This window comes from Monopterus albus, unplaced genomic scaffold (assembly GCF_001952655.1).
Source record: "Monopterus albus unplaced genomic scaffold, M_albus_1.0 scaffold73.1, whole genome shotgun sequence".
NCBI classification, from domain to species: Eukaryota; Metazoa; Chordata; class Actinopteri; order Synbranchiformes; family Synbranchidae; genus Monopterus; species Monopterus albus.
The window spans coordinates 830,289-845,113 of NW_018127953.1; the positions used below are offsets into that span (position 1 = coordinate 830,289).

Sequence of the window (14,825 nt, forward strand, 5' to 3'; positions counted from 1 at the left end):
ACAGGTACTAATGTATCCAGTCACATACTCAGCATAATCCTGTACACTGACAGAAAAGTCCTCCAAGGTGGCTGCAGCTTTAAACACATCCCAGTCTGTCTGGGCAAAACAGCCCTGCAGGGTGCCTTCAGTCTCTGGGGTCCAGAGTTTAATATGTTTGGTGACAGGGTTTGTTTGTTTCAGTCTTTGTCTGTAAGCTGGATACAGGAACAAAGAAATGTGGTCTGAGGTGGGGGCGGGGTGCGGCCCTGTATGCACCCCGAATGTTACTGTAAACATGATCCAGAGTGTTCTTGTCCCGGGTGGGAATGTTCACATGTTGGTAATATTTGGGAAGCACAGTCTAAAAATTGCACTGGTTAAAGTTGCCTGTTATAATAAAAATTATGCTGATTGTAGAGGTCTTTCTGGGGGCTTAGTCACTCTCTGTGTTTCCTGTCTGTATCGACTCTAAGTGCCAAAAACATCACTGAACATCTCTTTGAATGTTGTTTGAATTCAAAGTTAGCCGAGTTTGGAGACAGAAATGGAAGTGATTATCTCAGGCAGTCCTTTCTCCTGGATGGTTGAGGGAAAGCTGATTTAGCTTGCACCTAGTTTGTAGCTTCTATGGATATTGTGCATTGTGATGATGACCACAGGGTCTGGGATGAAAAGGCCTTTGTTGGACTACAGCAGCAAGTCAGAGTGCTGTCATCAGAGGTTTGTTTGGGGAAAAAAAGGTCTTCTATTTAAAGTGTTAGAATAACAGCGGGCCTCATACCTGGCCCTTCTAAGCTTAATGTCTCGTCTTTCACACACTTTAATATGAGATGAAGAAGGAATCGTTACTGTTTCCAAATTCTGTCATGTCATTTTCTCATATATTTGTTTTTTAATGCATGCATTTCTTGATAGGTCACGACATGCTCCATACTTGTGGTTGGTATTTTGTCCAAAATATACCAATCCATTTAGACACAGGAAATCCAATCAGGTATCCTTGAATTGATGTTTGAACAATAAATTGTATCTTAGCTGGTGGTATGAAACCAGTAAATTCCCAGTGGCTGTGTGAGTTGGCGATATCCAGCAATGCCTGTCTGTTGTATGTTAGCAGTGACATTTGTGCACTGCAGAAAAAGTAAAAAACACACAAAAAAGACAATGAAGAAAAAGCCGGTATTCAAGAGTGGAACGCGCAAACACGTCTGCCTCGGTTGGTGCCGTGTTTCAGACTTAGACTAACTTATTTCTTTAATTAATTGCTTAATACTTTGATGGAACTATATCCATCTGGTGCCTTAATCTAATGACGTATTTGAATGTTAAATATTGATATTCATTTTCATAAGTGTAAACACTGCTACACTTTTATTACATTTTGTATGCCAGCATCAAAAGCCAAAATTATACATTAATTTGTTTTTCTTCATATATTTAACTCATACTATGTCAAGCATGAAATCTGCTCTAATACTCACAGATTAGTGATCATGAACTAATCACAGGAGCAAAAAATAATAACTAAATATTCAAGTGCCGGTATTTATATCCTGTCCTTGTTATACTCTGTGGCCATGGTGCCCACTTCATGCTGTTATTCTAGCAATTACAATGTGTCTTACAAGCTTCCACTTTGTGCTCTCTGACAAATGTGGACATGAAAAACAGCGTGCTAACCATCAGGTGAATGAAATACAACCATTGGTTTTTTTGTTCATCTTTCAACCACAAGACTGGTGCTCTGTCAGCTTCTCAGACCAGCACTGGAAACAGCCCCAGCTTGTGCCTCTCATGTCTTACCTCCATTTGAGTCACAGTGATAACTATCCTGGTAACCTCAAAATTCTAAACATGGTGACCATTACTAAACCCAGACAGCCATTTGACAACACCCATCCAAATGTTGAAAGTATTTCCCGACTCCTCGTAGAATCTTCCAACTGTCCAGATTCAAAAGTAATCGAGTCTGATAAATTTCTTCCCACATAAACAAAGATGGCAACAGGAAATGGCATCATCTCTTTGGTTTTGGCTGAAAGTTGAGTGCAACACCATCAGTGGTTAGCTGCTGTAAGATACAAACTACTTGCAGTTTTTACCTTTGCACACCGTGCTGATTTTTGCCATTGTACACAAGTACTTTATGTGTTCTGTGATTTGGTAACTATTGCTTTTGCTACCGGACACCTGAATTTCCCTCAGGATCAAAAATGTACCTGCCTGCCTACCTACCTACCTAACCACCCACCCACCTAACCAAACCCAGTTACAAAGTTGGACATGATCAGTTAATCTAACAGCATTTAGGAGTGTTTTAAAAAATATATATGATGATATCAACTGCATCAATTAAAGATAACTATACAGACAAATGTAAGTGAAAAAAACAATCTTTTCCTCCTTTGTAACAATAAACCGTTTTCAGAGAGAAACAAAAAACTGCATTGTTGTTTTTATACCAGTTTTTTGACCAAATCCTTATGTTCTTTTTTTAGTCCATCATTTCTGCTTGCTTAAGTTCTTCTGTACTTCCTACATCTCATGTCAGGGCTTCTGACATCTGCCTGTCCTCTTTTTTTAATTTTTTAAAATATTAACCACAATTCCTGTCTCCTCCTTTTTTGTAGCTTTTCTTAGTTTGTGCATGCTCCAGGCACGAGATGACTAGAGAGCACACAATAAGCATTAATAGATACTGTATTAAATACCAGAGAATATTAATAAAAAAGGTAATTATTAGACACTCTCCAGAGGCACTTATTATTCAGCAGTGTTATTAATAGATATTGCCTTAGGTGGTGATACATATGTTGTAATTATGCTGCACAGTGGATGCATGCAGGGTGTGCAGTTTTGGCATCATCAACATTTAATTTTCTAAAGTGACTTTATTTGTATCCTACATTTCTAAGAGGAAGCTCACACCACCTGCCAATAAATATGCACAGGCATAATGACAAAAAAAAACAAACAACTGTACAGCATTTTGCATAAGTAAAGTCAAATTTTATTTATATAGCCCAATATCACACACAGATCACTAATTTGCCTCAAGGGGCTTTACAATCTGTTCAGTGTACAACACCCTCAAATTGGATTAAAAAACAAACAAACAAAAAACAGACAGATGCACAGACGTGCAAATTATCTTGTGTTTACAGAATATACCAACATAATATATTTCTAGTATGGAATTGTACCGTATATTATAAACATATGTGATTATGATTCAGGAGGACAAGCAACTTCCAGGAGCCTCTAACAGACCTGAGCCACATGACTTCCCTCCAGACAAAGACCTGGTGGTACGACAGACTATGCAAATATATGAAAGGCAAAACACAAGTACATCATTCACACACACAGGGGAAAAAACAAACACACACTTGAGAGAGAAAAGGATAAAGGGAAATGAAGAAATGAAAAGGAAATGAACAAAGGGGTGGAGAGACAAATTAAGAAGCTGGGACTCCAGATCCAGACTTAAACACCTTAACAACAAATACTTTTTTTTTTATAAGCAACCAATTATGTAGTGCACAATGGATGTAGGGGCAGACTTCTCACCCACCACTGCAGAGAACCACTGTGCATTAAGCAATAAATGGCAGTATCCACATGCAGGAAACCAGTAAGAGATCATCCCTTGTTGTTGCGCTAGTGGTTGGCTGGTTTGCCTTTGGCTGAATTGACATTTATGTGTTAATGGTTTAGGGCTTGCCTACATAGCACATGTAGCTGCTGTACAGTAGCTATGCAGTAGGCTATACACCATCTTAAATATTTAACTACATGCTAGTTCAGTGGCTGTTGTTGATAGTAAAAAACACATTATGGAAGAAAGACAACAGCTTTCTCCTTTTAGTAGCCCACACTAACTGAAAAACTCTTCTCACTGCAGTCCTTCCTGTCTGTCACAATGAACAAATTAACATAAACACACAACATAACATAAATCCATGGCAGTAGTCTCCTGCTCAAGGTAGTGGGAGCTCCCTGGATGTAAAACTTTGTCAGTGTTTTATGAGTACGGAAATGCAGTCATGCTTGTTACATACAATGTGTTCTGGTGAGGAACAATGAGTGTAAACACAATTTATTGTTTGTTTAGGAGAAGACTCCCCTTTGAGTTCATACTGCTTAGCTCATTTACTTTTATAAGGTACTGTAAATGATCTTGATGGGAGAATGACAGGTATTTTTATGAATGACTTATTATAGAGATCAAAACTAACCAATGCACAGCAGGACAACTAAACATGCTAATAATAATAATGATGATGATGATGTCATGAGGAAAGCAGAGTCAGAATATTAAAGTTTAGGTTCCAATAAAGGAAATAAACACATATCTACAGTATGTGTATTTAGTTCTGTTCAGGGAAATTAGAAACCTAGGAAATTACTCATACATTATGGGAAACTTTCCTTTAACAAACGCTTGGTAATGCTTCAGTAAACTGGAGTTCCAGGTGTTTACACAGAGCATTTAACATAAATTACACTCATCTGCCTTTAGGCTGGTAAGCATTCACAGCAATGTCATTTGCCCAGCAGCATATGGCATTTTTATGACCAAATCAATATGTAGTCTCTAAAAGCAGCAGAGCATAAGTCAGATCTCTGATGGTGTGCAAATAGAAAGAAGACTTATATGAATTTGAAGTGGTATTGCTGGTAATGAGCTTAAAGTTTGCTTTAATTTCCCACTCTAAAGAAAACATTCATATCCCAGTCATATATCTACATAATCTGCATTTACACACCATTATTTAATCATAAAAAGGCCAGATTAACACATCATCTGCACTTGTCTGTGATACAGGCTGTAGCAGTCTGTTGCTCAAACTGTCTGGAGGATGAAGCTGTCCCTGTAGTGGGACTGTTTACTCAAAGTGGAGTCACACACCTTTATACACACCACATGCTGAATAGGATGCTCCTGCAAAGACACACTTGCACACACATACAACACTTTGACTCACACACCACCCAGGGAGGGAAGCATGAGCCAAATTGCTCTCCTACGTTCATCTTTAATTGGGGGTAAAATCAGGTGGCTGTGAGTGAGTCTGGTTAAAAAGTACTTGCCCAGTGGATTTTAAATATAATTAATACTTCATCACAGAGCCTTGAAATGAGCCACGGTTCTCCAACTAAACAACCCTGGAGCCTTTCAGCACTTTACTTGTCTACTTTGAGGGGAGAAGAAGTGACAGAGAGACATGGATTGAAAATTGAAATATAGTTGGAAGAGATGTTTCAGAGAATAATGAAAGAAGGGAAACTGCTATTGCAGTACTGAGCTGAAATGATGGTTGGTTTGTCTTTATTTTGTTTTGTTTTGGCAACGTTTTTCCACAAGAAGATGGTTTGTCTTTATAATGTTAAGAAGGCGTGGGAGCGTTAATGGTAGCCACCCTCTTCTCCTTCACATCTCTCTGTCTCTGATTCTCTGGACTTTTCATCTCAGTCCGCTGTTTACATGGCAGTGTTGGCAGAGGAAGATGGAGGGGAGAAAATTATGCTCAGTGGGACATTTGGAGCAAGCAGTTTGAAATTGAAATGAGTATGACCCACTCACCACTCAGTTCCTTTAAAACAACCTTCAGACTTATTCTCTCTATCTCACACACACATACAGTACATCCTTGTTTTTGTCACTTAGCAGGTCTTTACATTGACTTACATTCATGCCCTGACACTTCCCTAACCTTAACCATAACCACTACTGTACTTGCAGAACCCTATCCTTAAACCAAGTACTAAGTCATCAAACTCTGTGATTTAGAAAGGCCCACAGTGTGAGTAGTACAGGGCACACAGAAACACAGTCTGCTGGATTTGTTTTAAATGAATATTGGGCTGTGATAAATGTGGGCTTAGCATCACAGTCAAGCCAATATAGAACCCTTTTCATCTCAAGATCTTAGGGTGGATGGAAACATCCTGTTGTATACACATAAGAAAAGTCTCTCTCTCACGTGCTCTATTTTTCTGTCTTTCTCATTTCTCCTCCATATATTCTTCCTAAATTCTTCCTACTTCTGTCTTTTCTTTTCTTTGCTGTCAAAGGACAGCTTTACCAGAACACTTCCTCATTAAAGCATGTTTTAGGCCCACAGCAACAGCTCACCTGACAACTAGCTTTTTCCATGTGTTTTGTGGTCATATTAAGGTAAAACACATGGCCACTGTAGTGGTCAATACTTTGAGAGGAGGTGGTCGGGAGTCTGGAAGATTTATTATGTTTGATTTTGTGTGTTTATTTTATGTGAAGGACCTTTACTTTAGATCATACTATCATAAAATGGTACCAGTACCAGTATACTGTATGGACCTTTCCTTTTCTCTGCCTTGAATTTCCAGGGAATAGAGCTGACCTATTGGTAAACTGGCACTACTGGCCTTTTGATCCAGCTTGTTACTGAACAAATACAATATTTTTTCTTCTGATCCCCATTAGTTTTAAAACAACTACATCATCAATGAAATGTTATTAGATGGAAAACACTAAATGCTAAGATAAATTTTGCTAGCAACAAGGCCTGTTGCAATATAAAAATCTTCTGAAATTAGTCATTTATCTGGCAGCTGTGAAAGGGCTAAGAAAGCTCAGAAAGTTTGACAGTCAGTGGTCAGTTGTCTGTGCACTAACAGTAATTAGAAACCTGGCAAACATCCAAATGAAACATCATGATAAACTGATAAAAAGGTTTACTGCCGCCATCTTAGCCTTATTAGTGGTTCATGCTAATATCATGCCCTGACATAATGTGTTAATCCAGTGGATGTCAATTAGACCCATTTAGCTAACAATGGCCAAGATTAATAATTTAATTCAGTTTTGCATTTGTTTAGTATGTTTTGAGAATTCTTTTGCAAAATACTATAATTAATAAATATAGAAATATGTTTCACAAAAAGATTTTTGACCAAGCCTCTGAAGCCAAAGTAATATTGACTATGTAAGCCTCTTACTTAATGTCCTTCCTTCCTATTGCAGGTCTTCCAAGGCCTCCTCTGCATTTTCTACAACCTTGGTGATGGGGATTACAACCTAACCCTGCCCACCTATCGCCTCGACAATGGTGAATGGCATGAGGTATTCCTAGATCGGCATGACAATGAGATGATACTACGACTGGATGGTGGCGGGGGGCAACGGGAGGTCACAGGATCACGTGGCCGAAGCCGAGAAATCATAATTGATCCCACTGCGGTGATGCTGGGAAACACCTTCCCTTCTGGAATTAACAAGAGCTTCCAGGGTAGGTGATAAAAGCTCAATGAAGCTCCACAAAAAATGTGTATTGGAGTTAAATTTAAAGGCTTTCCAACATAGTTTCTGTTATCAATATTTGACAAAAACTGGGACCACGCAAGAGCTTGATTTGCAAATGTTGTCTATGCTTTAAAGGATTGCTTTCAGAAAAAAACCTTCCGGACACCAAGGGTTCATAATAGTAAATTTAAAGGTTTTTGTTAATTGGAAATACAGTAAGCAGAATCTCCAGCTCAGTATTTCCCTGTGTGAATATAGTTTATTTTGGTTTGCCTTCATACTTGGGAACTAGGTTAACGGCAAATTTATTAAAAGTCTAAATCAGATTTTTTTTTATTATTATTTTTTAGCACAAAATGATGCCAATGCCTCAGCAATGACTTGGCCAGGTGCTTCTAACCAAACCTCAATCAGGATTTTCAGGGAGTCCACTCTACTTCACCAGATGTGATCAGCTGCCTGACAATTGCATTCTGCTTTCCCTTCTGGTTTTTATGTGTTGTCATTGCTATGAGTAAAAACTAAAATATGAGATCATTTGAACAACTCATACAGGGTGTGGATTATTGGGGGATTGGGAGGGTTCGATCCCTTCAATCATAAACTGAAATTGTCTCACGGTCCTGGCCCAAAGATTCATCTAATGCAATGTCATACCCCCTTAAAGTGAATTGCACCATTTCCACTGCATAATGTGAGCTGCCCCATGACAAGAGCACACAGACTCACTGATTTTACCTGCTGTCAGTAATGCCTGTAACATGATACATCACGACATGTGCAGGGTATTTTATTTATCATGGCTCATGAGCTGCTTTCTTGTGTTACATTAGTTTACATGGATTTGGTGTCAGCTTAGTGATTCTCAAAGACCAGCTGGAGCACACCTCCAGAACTCACCTCATTTCAGCAGTCTCTCTCTCATCAACACCCTCCCATAGCAACTTTCCATGCAATGACAAATGAATTAGAAAACACACAAATTCCTACATTTCTTAGCAAGTTGTGAATTGTGGTTCATGTAGGTAATTATAGATTATAGTACATTTACTTTTGTTTTAATTTTATTTGAACTTTGAACTGATTTATAAAAGCATTTAGTTTATGTTTACACTGAATAATTCTCTTCATTTTACAAGCACTAAAACAGTAGCTTTGTTCTTTTTTAATTAAATTTTACTGGAGAGCATTTCTGAGCTGGAATGCACTAATGGCTGAATATTTACATCTTTTATTTTTCGCACCCCTGTGTATTTGCTGCTTTTAGCTGTTCATTTCTTTCTCTCACAATAATATTCACACTTGGTAGAGCTGGCTCTTAAATTCGGGTAATTTTGAAGAGTAAAGAAAACTGAGTCTTCCAACGGTCATGCAAAAATAAATAAAGAAAGAAAGAGACACTTAAAAACAATGACAACAACAATATTAAGTGATCACACCTCCTACAAGCACAGTCAAAGAAAAGAAGGTGAAAAGCTTGAAAGGCCAGTTGTTACTGAGACTGCAAACAGTGGAAAGCTGGGGAGGCTGGTTTTTAATCTGGCAAATGAAGTCTTCAAAAGCCCATGTAGAGCCAGTTAAGACGATTGTACCCAAAAGGTCAAAACAAGTTTAGTTCCTTTTAGTGTGTAAATATCTCTGTTTCATACAACTGACCTAGACACTCTGGACCTTTTTCACTTTGTACAAATATACAATTAGCACAAGTACATTCAGTGGTGCTTCCATGTGGTCAGGAATAGATGTATGAACTCTTATATTGCAGTAATAAGGCTGGTCAGCAAAATGTTATCAGAAGTACTGGGGGGAAAAGTGGAAATGAGGCCAAGGTTATAAAATGTTGCTTTAAGATACAGTATCGTTCTGACCAGCTTTATGCCTCTGCTCCAATGACAGCTGTGGCTGAAGGCATTGTTTTCAGGAAGACCTTGAGGGAATTTCTTCAAATTTGGCCCAGGTATCCACTTGAACTGAAAGATGAACTGATTAGATTTTAGTGATGAAAAGTTAAAGGTCACTGTCACCTCGTGTTGGTCAAAGGTCAAGGTCAATGACCTCACTTGTTTTTTATAAATTTTTTTAGTTGAAATAAAACAGTAAAAAAAAACACTGAATCACGGATACAGTGCATTTAAAGAAGAAGGCAGGGAAATTTATCATGTGGTTGTATGTAAAAGTGTGTTGCATGGGTATGTTCACCTCTAGATGGAGTGTGGTAAGAAATAAAAAACAGAGGGAGGGAGAGTAAAAAAGAGAAAAATAAAATACACTGATCAGCCATAACATAATGACCACCTTCCTAATACTGTTTACATCAGTCAGTGTGGCAGTCGGTTGTCACTCGTGTCACTCTGCAGCTCACTGTGCATCTTCTGTGAATCCATTTGCTTCCACAGTTCTACTGTCAGGAAGAGAACAGATGTGTCTACAATTCAGTGAAAAACTTATGTAAAAGGAGTGAAAACTGTGGTCGTGAGGACAAGTTACAGAACATATTTATACAAATATACAATTTCACCAGCCTCTCCACTCTGTGATATTACCACTGAATGTTTCTTTTCATAGAGACCAATCTACTTATTTCTGTACCAATTTCTCATTTTCAACCATTTTAACAACGACACAAATGAACTTTAATCTTTTGAAAAGTACAAATGGAAGTTCAAAGTTTAATCTACAGTAGGTCAACCTCATCATCAGTGAGCCCTGGGCGTCCTTGACCCTGTCTCCAGTTCACCATTTGTCCTTCCTTAGACACTGTTGGTAGGTACTAACCACTGCAGACCAAGAACACCCACCAAGACCTGCAGTATGGGAGATGCTCTGACCCAGTCATCTCACCATCACAGTCTTGCCCTTGTCAAAGTCACTCAGATTCTTACACTTGCCCATTTTTCCTCCTTCCAACATCAACTTTGAGGACTGAATGTTCACTTGCTGCCTATTATACCCCACACACTGACAGGTGCCAGATGTAGATGGATAAAGTAAAATAAGAATACATAAATAAAAAAGAAAGAGATGAAAAGAAAAAGAAATCAATCAACCCTGAACCACCAGCACTGGAGCAAGATGAGAAAAGACTGAATTATTTTAATGGAAAGTAGCAGTACACCTGAGAACAAAACATTACAACAATCCACTGAATGACACAAAGCTGTAGGATACATTAGGGTCTCTGGCATCTGCCATACTCAACTCAACTCAACTTTATTTATATAACGCTTTACCACAGCGCAGCTGACCAAAGCACTTAACATATCGAACATATATAAAAAATACAACACATAAAAAGCTATAAACAGTAATATAGACACTAACACTACAGACAGAGTCTCATTCCTGGTCAAACGCCAATGAATACAAGTATGTCTTCAAATAAAACTTAAAAGTGGACAGTGAGGGGGCCTGCCTAATATAAAGCGGCAACACATTCCATAGGTTTGGACCTATCACAGCAAAGGCTCTATCCCCCCTCGTTTTCCGCCTGGCCCTCGGTGCCTCCAGAAGAAGCTGATCTGCTGATGTGAGGCACCGCGACGGGTTATACGGACGTAAAAGTTCCACCAGATAAGATGGTGCCAGCCCATTTAAGGATTTATAAACAAATAAAAGAATCTTAAAACGAACCCGATAGAACGATAGAAAAGAGAGGATTCTAGTTATGTAGGTTTCAAAAATGACAAAAGGCAGTCTTAGTGATCATAGGATCATAGGACACTTTAGCCCCTTTACACAGAGATCACAGAAAACTGCTGTCATTTTGACCCTCCTTCAAGGTGGCTTTTTTGATTTAAGCCCTTTTACACTGAACTACTGTTCCTGTGTTCATTTTACACAGCTGCCAGAATCTTGGTGTTACACTAAAATCTGTGAACTGTCAGATTTTACGACCACACTGTTGCACATTTTTATCATTTGTTGTGTCGACAGTGAGCCAGAAGAGGAGTGAGTATAGCCCTTCAGAAATGGTGACCTCAGTAGTATTGGCTCTGTGATGATCACAAATGAGAACATGTGTGATGTTTTAATCAGTTATTGTACTGGTACAGATAGAGTAAGGTCATATATTCTGCCGGGAAATAGTGACCTGTGTTTTGCTGGTTCTGTGTTGGGCCCATATTTGAATACCTTTGCCTAATTGAAGGAGAGAGGCTGGTGCAGCAGCACAAAAGATTTTGTTGGTGATTGACACAATTGTTTTGCAGGTACACTAGAACATTTCCTAATGACTACACATACCCAGTAAGCTGTTTCTTCAAATAGCCTTTAACGTTTGCTTACAGTAAGTAACAAATTTAATTTTCTTTACACTGACATATATCATGCCTGGAGTGATTAACATTGATCAACCAAAGTTAATGGACTATTTCTTGACAGAAAGCAATAATATCTACTTCTACTCTATAAATTATTGGTTCACATGGGCAAACAGAGGCAGTCCAGTCACACCAGTAGAAGTGAAAGCAATAGAGCTACAAGGACTAGTTTACCCTGTTTACATACATACTTTTCTTATGGCTCACTGTCGACAGAACAAATGATAAAAATCTGACAGGTCACAGTGTAAAACCCGTACTAGAGGCGTGATGCTAATCATGACGTCCGGCGGTCTATGTACTTCCAGACCAATTATAAAAAGAAACAAACAGACTGTTAACTGATTGTGTTTGATATAAAGTATCTATAAATGGAAATCTGGGATTACAGTGGCCTAAGTATATGCATCCAATTTCATATCTGTGTGTTTGTTTGAGGGCAGGGCCACAAACTCAAAGTGCACCTCACCTCAAAACTTACATAAATAAGTGTTTTGGCTGCATTCAGACAATGCCCCTCCCACAGGGCTGTGCAGAGGTGTGGCTGTGTTTGCTTCTGCTTTAGGACATAACCATATTGAAACAATCAGAAAATGACATTTTAATCCTCTGATTCACTTTGTTCTCGCTGATGCTTCCCTTTCTACTCATTCTTTCTCTCTCTCTGTCACTCACTAATTCAACCTCCAACCCCCCATTTCGCCTTCTCCCATTCACACAGGAGGTGGAGCAAACTCATCTCAGCAAAAATACTACCTCTTTTTGTGTCATTTTGGAAGGTCAGCTTCAACCCCCCCACTCCAGGACTGCACCTTTTGCATAGAAAGTCGAGGCAGAAAACGTTCAGAAACTTAGTTATGTAATCATCCTGGTCAGGCAGTGACCACCATCTGAACTGCAGAGCAGGAAATCTTGTGACATTCACAGCAGATAGGCTTGCTAGATATTTAAACACTATCCAGGCTGTACTGTACTGTATATAAGTAGCGTGTGTGTTGGCATGTGCTGGGGATGTGTTTGATGTGTCCCAGGGCAGACTAAAAAGGGCAGTGTGTCATTCAGGGCATGTGAGACGGTTTAACAAGTAGGCTATGCCTCCTGAAAGGTGCTACCAGAAATAGGGTGTTTTATCTTGTATCTATTCATACAACTTCCAGGGAGAATTGTGACATTTTTTTGTGTTACTGAATGATTGATATTACACTTTAATGGCTAATTCACCATAATGCATCTTCATTGTTAGCTGGCATGAAGTCCACCCCCACAGCTGGGTTTGTTGTAGGGCTACTGAAGGCTTTTATGTGTCTGTGTAAAGTGTGTACAGTATGTGCAATAGTGTCTGTCTGTGTCACTGAGATGTTGGTACATCATAAAATTCTAAGTGTGCATGTTTTGCTGTTGTAAGTTTACACTGTCTGTGGGTTTCTATCTTGTATACATTCATGTGGGTGGCTTTAATTTAAGACAAGGTGATAAGGCCTCAAAATTATGTGTTTAATAAATTTAAGTGCATCTAAAAAGCAATGAATGAAACTATATACTGTAGATTTAAATCCACCTGTGCACAAAATCCAGTTTCTTATATTGAGCACTTATTGATTTTTGTACTGAACAGAAAACAAAAGATCATGCATTATGACATTTATGGCTGAGAAAAATACCAGGCATGCACACACACACACACACACACACACACACACACACACACACACACACAAACACACACCACATCCCAGACTGGGAAATGGAAATGGTCATCAAACACAGTTACACCCTGTACCTTATTGTCATAGAAACTGTCATAAAGTCACTGTACAAACGTTGAACCAGCAAGCTTTACAGACTTTCATCGTCATGGAAATGGTCATCAAACACAGTTACATTGTCTCTGCCTACACGATCAAGTTTCCCCAGTATATAAAATGCTTGTTTTCTCATGTGTCTCCCTGTTGTACTCTCTGTAGCTTTTGTGCTCTCTGTCAGGCTCAGTGTTACACAGCTTTCTGTGTTCAGAGTGTTTCCTAGTGTTCCTAGTATTCATAGTGATTTTCTTATGTACCTCATGTTTGAACCTTGTTTTTACTTTGGATTCTACTGTACGTCTTGCTGTCTGGACTGTTTTCTGCAAATATTCCTAATGATATGACCCATAGTGTCGTCTGTCCCGTCTCTCTCATACGACCCATAGGAGCATCTCCTGGTGTAGAGCTACTACTTTGTCAGGTGGAAATGCAAGAACTCTGCCAACATTAACAACAACAAACGTTGAACCAGCAAGCTTTACAGACTTGGAAATGGAAATGGTCATCAAACACAGTTACAACAGCCAGTGTATTGTCATAGAAACTGTCATAAAGTCACTGTTATGATTATGGAACCATCACTGTTTCATTATGTTTGGATAGATAACCTACTTGACTAGGTTTAAGAACAAACAACTTGGTTAGGTGCAAAACACACGTTGCACACTGAGTGAAACCCACTCGCCTGGAGGCAAGTCCAGTGTTTTACACTATGTCAGTGTGTTACATTACATTATATCATTCCACTCCAAACTCCTCCTCCTAATGCAGACTTTGTGGCTTCACATACTGAATTACCTAACTTCTTCCTTTGTTCATGTCATAATTACTACAATTGCTAGAGGCCACCAGAGTATGTACTGTATAATACGTAACTGTTGGTTGTAATAACCTCTGGCACAAATGATGTAGGAGGACACTCTCGCTGTTTTCTTGGCTCAGAGTGATTTCATATATTTGACCCCTGTTTTTGGCTCACTTTATGCCTCATGTTCTCCCTTTGTTGTTTCTTTAAGGAGAAATATGACAGACAAGAGAGGACTGATTATAACCCAAATGTTGGCAGATACAAAGAGAAAAACAGATTGAGTGAGGATGCCTAGAAAGCAGAAAAAAAACAAGATAGTGTATGACAGTAGAAGGAGGATGAGGTCAGAAGTATGGAGAAATACAGACATAAAGTGTGTCTGAGAGCTCCCTGGAGTTAGACAGTGAGAGTTGTAGACAGTTGTGCCTCAGGCTGTAAAAGACAATGCATGTGTTTATTAAATGGACTTTAAAAGCATTTTCTTTCAAAAGAGGCAGACGAGATAGATGCTGGCAGGGAAGTGTGTGTGTGTGTGTGTGTGTGTGTGTGGGTTTGTCTTTATATACTTGTGCGAACCAACCCCTGACGGAGCACCTTTCTTGTGTGGACCTTTTGGGTGGTCCACA

The 14,825-nt window shown here is 39.0% G+C and overlaps 1 protein-coding gene across 1 annotated transcript in view; it reads left to right on the forward strand.

The window, feature by feature from the left end:
- The window catches only part of LOC109963402 (neural-cadherin), a 439,917-nt gene that overhangs the window by 377,577 nt on the left and 47,515 nt on the right, over positions 1-14,825 (forward strand). The window contains exon 33 of the mRNA XM_020605911.1: positions 6,992-7,256. Within this exon, the coding sequence (XP_020461567.1) occupies positions 6,992-7,256 (265 nt within the window). The remainder of the gene's footprint in view (positions 1-6,991; positions 7,257-14,825) is intronic.